The sequence below is a fragment of the Anguilla rostrata genome, chromosome 1, assembly GCF_018555375.3.
Source record: "Anguilla rostrata isolate EN2019 chromosome 1, ASM1855537v3, whole genome shotgun sequence".
NCBI lineage: Eukaryota > Metazoa > Chordata > Actinopteri > Anguilliformes > Anguillidae > Anguilla > Anguilla rostrata.
Window position 1 is genome coordinate 57,617,985 of NC_057933.1, and position 6,420 is coordinate 57,624,404.

Below are 6,420 nucleotides of genomic sequence, written 5' to 3' on the forward strand. Positions count from 1 at the left end.
TCCCCCGGTGCGGTCCGCACCCCCCGCACCCCCCTAGTGACTCCTCTGAATAAGTGTTCTCTTCTACATCACATATACAGACATGCATGCACACATCACACATATTGACATACAGACATGCACACATACACACATTACACACACAGGCATACATACAGACGTCACACATACACACATCACACATACAGACATACATACACACATATATACACATCACGCTTGCACACATCACATATACGGACATGCACGCATACAAACATACATACACACATACACATATACACACACACTAATATGTGCAGTGTTTTTGCCAGTCTATATGTATAACAGTGGCAAACTCATTTCCTCTGTCTCAGGTGTACCGCTTGGAGGATTCCTGTTGTCTCTTCACTCTGCAGGGTCACTCTGGGGGTATAACTGCCATCTACATCGACCAGGTCTGTCCCCTTCCCTGCCGCACGCAGTGTGCCATTTTCACTTTAGGGGGCGTGCTCTTTTTCCGTTGGTTTTAAAGGGTTTTAATCCTGATGGGTTAAGATGCTGGAACAGAAACCGTGCGCTACTGGGCTCTAATGCCCTCCCTTCTGCCTTTGTCTTTCAGACCATGGTTCTGGCCAGTGGGGGGCAGGACGGGGCCATCTGCCTGTGGGACGTCCTGACGGGCAGCAGGGTCAGCCACGTTTACGGTCACCGCGGCGACGTCACCTCCCTGGTCTGCACCACCTCCTGTGTGATCAGCAGCGGGCTGGACGACCTCATCTGCATCTGGGACCGCAGCACGAACATCAAGCTCTACTCCATACAGCAGGTGCGTGGGACCGCGAGCGCGACCGTGAGCGCGTTTACGCGTCTGTGTCACAGCGTTCAGCCTGCGCCGCTTTGCCGGTCAGGGCTGCCTTTCGGCGCTCACTGTCCGTTTCCCCTCAGGAGGTGGGCTGCGGGGCCAGTCTGGGCGTGATCTCGGAGAGCCTGCTGGTGACGGGGGGCCAGGGCTGCGTGTCCTTCTGGGACCTGAACTACGGGGACCTGCTGCAGACGGTGTACCTGGGCCAGAGCAGCGAGGGCCAGGGCGTGCGGCAGCTGCTGGTGCTGGACAACGCCGCCATCGTCTGCGACTTCGGCAGCGAGCTCAGCCTGGTGTACGTGCCCTCCGTGCTGGAGAAGCTGGACTGAGCGCCCTGGCTGTGAATCGGCCTCCCAGGCCCCGTCCGCCCACCCCTTCGCACCACCCCCCCCCCCCAGAACAACTGTTGACAGCAGCTGACTCCTGGATTCCATCGTTTTCTCTTTTATTTCCATCCCTTTGTTTTCCCCCTCCTGTAGACCTCTTTAATAGCCAGAGGGGTGGGGTTCCGTTTCCATAGCAATGTGATGTCAGACTCGGTGGACGGCGGGAGAATGGGCTGGGGGCCGGCCCAGGGCCTGGTCAGGACCGGCTCTTCGGGGCGGAGCTTCCGCCAGCCCTCCGCGCATCTCGACGTTTCCGCTGGCCCCTTGGCTTTGATCATAGCTGGTGTCTTTAGGCGAGCTACCCCAGGCGACGTCGCGTCTGATGTCACCGGGGCTGTGGAGACCCCTCCCAGGAGGCGGGGCCAGCAGGCGCGGCGATGAGGGCAGGCCGCGGGGTCCGCAGGCCGCGGGCTTCACTGAAGCGGTTATAAGCTACAGCGTGCGCGTATCTGTGCGCACGCGTGCGAGGTAATATGAATGTGTGTATATTCAGAGACTGGACAAAAAGAGGTGTGAACAATACTGACTAAGTAGAATTGGGGGAGAAAAAATACAAACTGAAAAGTTTGTGCCCGTGCGTTTTGTGTGTGCGCCTGTTCGCCTGCTCTTGAATGTATGTTTGTGTGCATGTGCGTGCGTGCGTGCGTGCGAGTGTGTGTGTGTGTGTGTGTGTGTGTGTTCGTTTGCTAGAGCAGCATACTGTACTTAGCAAAACCTCCAGGGGGGGTCATTTTTTAATGTCTGAATTTATTATTTATTAGATAAATTTTAAATAACAAAAAGAATTTGTATGAAATTTAAAAAAAAACTCAATATTTTAATGGGGATGAAAAAAGCAAAATGTGCAAAGCTGGGATGTAAGGTGTATAACGATTAAAATTGGCAGTTGTGATTATACTAACATTAATATTTATGTCAAAGAACTGACAGATGTTTGTTTGTTTGTTTGTTTGAAGAGGAGGGAGATGATGAAGGGGGAGGGAAAAAAGAAAGCAGAATCTTTGCACACGTCCTCCAGAGACCCAGCTACTGGCCTTGCCTAATTAGCCAGTGTTCCATTTAAAACAAACTCCAGTTCATTCATCACAATCGTCCATTTACGACTAAATTTCCCGATTAGTGCAATGGTCTATTCATTGGATCATTCCTTTGTTTGTTCATTCACATCAGCCAACGGAAAAATTAAAGCAGAATTCTCAGTCGGACACAAAAGGCTTTATTGCTGCATTGAGTACTGTCCATTCACATTGTCGGACATTTACGCTAAAGCTTTCCGTTAGGACAGTCACGCATTGGCTGTATTCATTCGTTCACATTAGGGGATGATTGGTTTCTTTCGACCTTGCAGATCACTGATAGGCTGGAGGCCCGTGCGCTGCTTAACGTTAACCTGCTGTGGGCTGTGGTGATGCTCAGGGCGTCTTACTGTGCAGCTTCCCGTTCTCCTCCTTCAGAAGGACGCCGTCCTTGTCTTGCACAACTTTTTTTTTTTTTTGGAAGGAAAAATGTAATGTTTATAGAACTTTTTGCTATAAATGTTTACTGAGCTCTTTTATTATCATGGTTATAATGGATTGGGTTTTAAAGATAAATAGTAATGTTTGAATATACTGTAGATCACAGGTAATTTAATGAACGTCCCACGTAGACATTCTTGGATGTTTACCTGTGTCTGTGTGTGTGTGTGTGTGAGAGAGAGAGAGTGTAAGGGAGAGATAATGGCCGTTAGAGACAGACGTCCGAATGGCTCTAGTAGGTTCTAATCTGCCACATTGGAGATCTGTTCAGTAGTTTCTAAAGGCAGTGCGTTGTCTCATTTTCCTGTCTGTTGTCAGAGAGGTCTTCAGTTTTTATCAGACGTCTGATGGTTTTCTGGAGGATACAGGGTTTGTTGTGGTGTGACAGTGTTGCCCTTGCTTTCTTTGTTGTTGACTCACTCCACAAATACTCTCCCCAGCCCAGTATGAGTGTGTGTATGTACTACAGCAGGGCCTGCCCTGCAAACACACACACATGCAGATTTAAGTGTACTCACATACAGACACGCATGTTAACCGCAAATCCATACGTATAAGGGCACACATCCACACGTTTTTTTATTCGTTTTCAGCAAGACAAGAATACACTGATAAACCCATGTATATAAGGACATGCTGTTCTGTACTTAGTGATGCGCAAATGTAGGCAGTTGAGACGAACATGGATGGACAGAACACGTACATACAAATGTTAGGCATTCAAACAGGCATGCAAGCAACAAACACATTTTAAACCTGTTTACATGTAAACATAAAGCTGAAATTGGACTCACTTGGTCAGACATGTATGCTTTTTTTTTTTATTTTTTATTTTTTACATACACCTGCAAATAGCAATTTGAACGAGTAGAAATGCACACCAGACAGAATGTCTTATGTAATGGTTATAATTTATTAGTTTTTGGATGTAAATATTAGGTGAGAAAGCTTTAGAAATGCTATTTGATTTGAGTGAGTTTTTATTAGATAAAAAATGTGATTCTTTTTTTAACTTTATACTTTTTCAGACCCGGTTGTAAGTTTGGTTTCATAGTGAATTTTATTGGAAGGGTGGGGCACTGTAACTGTGCTTAACCTGTTACTGTGGAGGGTTTTCATGCAGTCTACCTGATATCCGAAACCAATATCTGTTATCCAATTAACACTGCTTAGCCATTGCATGATTGTCCAAGGAATCATCGTCATACATCTGAGCTCCTCTTCTGGGGCTCGTTGTTCCCTGGGTATGCTGTTGATTAGCCGATACTTAAATGGGTCACAGTTGGGCTGAAATCATAGCCTGTTTTGTGATCCACTGTTAAGAGTGTGTGGCCATTGTTTATATTCAACCTTTTTTTGAGGACCACAGATGACTGATTGCTTGCGAAGATGCGGTGTGTTGCGTGTTTTATTACCGTGCGTTAAGGTCTCTCGTGGAAATGCTATTGGACTCTTGCTTGTAGACTCTTGTCTAGCCCTGTAGCAGTTTGGCTGCGAGAATAAAACACGCTGATAAAATCCTTCATTGACTTGCTCACCCACATCTCGATGGTCGGGCCAGGTCCAGTGACTGGATGTGTTGGCCAGGTCTGCGTCTTGGATGTGTTGAAAACCCAACTTCCATTTGCAGTGCGGAGCCATTCCCCATGCATCTGTAGCTGCGCATGCCAGCTATGAAGTATCAGGCGTGCATGTGTGAATCTGTCTTCTTTCCCCCAGCAGAACCTGGGCCACTTTTCCTCCCTCACTTTTTGAGTGTGTGGTGAGATGTGTCGCATCCCAGGCACAAAAGTAGACCTGCAGCAAGGCTGATTAATCGAAACCTGAGTGGCTCTAACCAAAGCTTGCGGGGCTCAACCTTCATACCCAGGCTCTCAAATACCACAGGGGGGAGCCGGGGCTGTTGAGTCATACGGTGTGTCAAGCTGTTGTGTGCATGCGTACACGTGTGTGCTTGTGCATGAGTGTTTGCGGGTGTGTGCGCATGTGCTTGTGCATGCGCAGTTGCGTTTGTGTGTGTGCGTGTGAGTGTACCTGCTCCTTGACTGCAGGAATACCTGTAAATTGAACGAGTGGTTCAGTTAAAGGGAGAGGGCGGGGCCCTGACCTGACTCCTCCCCCGCATTTCCCATGAGTCTATACTGTACATTTGTCCGCTTGTTAGACGTCCGTCTTATTTTCTAATTCCTTTCTGAATGTGCCCTGTGGGTGGTGGGTGTGGAGTAGGGTGACTGGGTGTAAATATTGTGAGACTCTGAAACCTGCCCCCATTCCACCTCCACCCCACCCTTCCATTACTATACAGTGTAAACATACTGCAGAGGATGAAACTAACAATCTGTAATATTTTTAACACAGGAGCAAAACTTTATACTAATTTGCAAATAAAAGGCTTTAATACCTTGGAGCAGTCTACTGTTTTTTTTCAGTGTTTATTCAGCAAATTATAGTGTAAAAGATTTTTGCTGCTTGCAATACCACTTGCATTCCAGTTTTGGAAATGACTACAATATGAAAAAAGAAGACAATTTTGCCTTAGGTTCTTCCCACCATTAATAATTAAGCAGTTTTCTACTAATGTTAACATTATTGGCTTAGCAGTGCTGTTTTCATTTTGCAGGATCAGTTTGTGCAGCAGGATGTTGAAGTGTTTCTGGTTGAACATCTGACCTTGCTCCTGGGCACGTTAGAAGCATCTAAAATTAGTCTGGTAATGTATGTGAACATCTGAACTTCAGAAGCTGGGTTTACAGGTTCAAATGTGGCTTTGGGGCTGTATTAACTGTGTACATAAAACATTACATTTATTAGAAGTCTAGGTATTAGTAAAAAACATTTTCTCAAGTATATTTATAGTACTTTTTCTTCCCAGTTTAGAATGGCCAATCATATTTAACAGTGCCCGGTGTCAACCTCTGCTGTCGATTTGGGAAAGGACAAATGAGCAGGTGTTCTGTGAAGCATGTGATGTCAGCCACACTATCACACCACAGTTTGCAGACATGACTTGGAGGAGTCTCTTCTTGTGCAGCTAACAGACGGACTTGCAGGTGCCCAATCGACCAGCGTGGGATGCTAGTGCGTGATGAGGTGCTGTAATTCTGGCCAAATGAAAGCCTCCATTTTTCATTTAGATAAGTGGCCTAGTGCTCCAAATACGGTTAGGTATTCTGTAAATTACTTCACATACAGACAGGTGACAAATTAAAGGAAAAACCTGATTAAATGAGTGAAGAAACAACAAATGCAGATTCTTTCATACAGGTGTACTGCTTGATACAATTAAACAATGAACATCCTATGCTCTGGCATGTATAAAAATGCTGAGCATGCCCAGTTGGACTTGGTTGGTTTGAAAGGGTTCATTATTGGGGCATGGATGGCAGGAGCTTCAGTCACACACTGCTGCACTGGCTAGTGTTTCAATATAAACAGTGACATCTGCATCTATGGGAAAGACGTCAGTAAGTAGGGTCGGAAAATGTGGACGAAAGTGCACATTTGATGACCGAGATGCTTGTGCATTAGTTCATTAGTGCATTAGTATGTTGGTTTTTCCTTTAATTTGTCACCCGTCTGTAGATTCTGTAAAACCTTGTGTCTGTTGTACACACAATTTAGACATCAAACATTCAAAAATTTCTAATGATCATCATAATAAATTTTGTAATAA

The 6,420-nt window shown here is 46.0% G+C and overlaps 1 protein-coding gene across 1 annotated transcript in view; it reads left to right on the forward strand.

Moving 5' to 3' along the window:
* scap (SREBF chaperone) overlaps nt 1–5,152 on the forward strand; it is a 30,768-nt gene extending 25,616 nt beyond the window's left edge. The window contains exons 21-23 of the mRNA XM_064344578.1: nt 357–437; nt 602–808; nt 928–5,152. Of these exons, the coding sequence (XP_064200648.1) occupies nt 357–437; nt 602–808; nt 928–1,173 (534 nt within the window). The 3' untranslated portion in view covers nt 1,174–5,152. The remainder of the gene's footprint in view (nt 1–356; nt 438–601; nt 809–927) is intronic.
* Nucleotides 5,153–6,420: the final 1,268 nt, after the last annotated feature.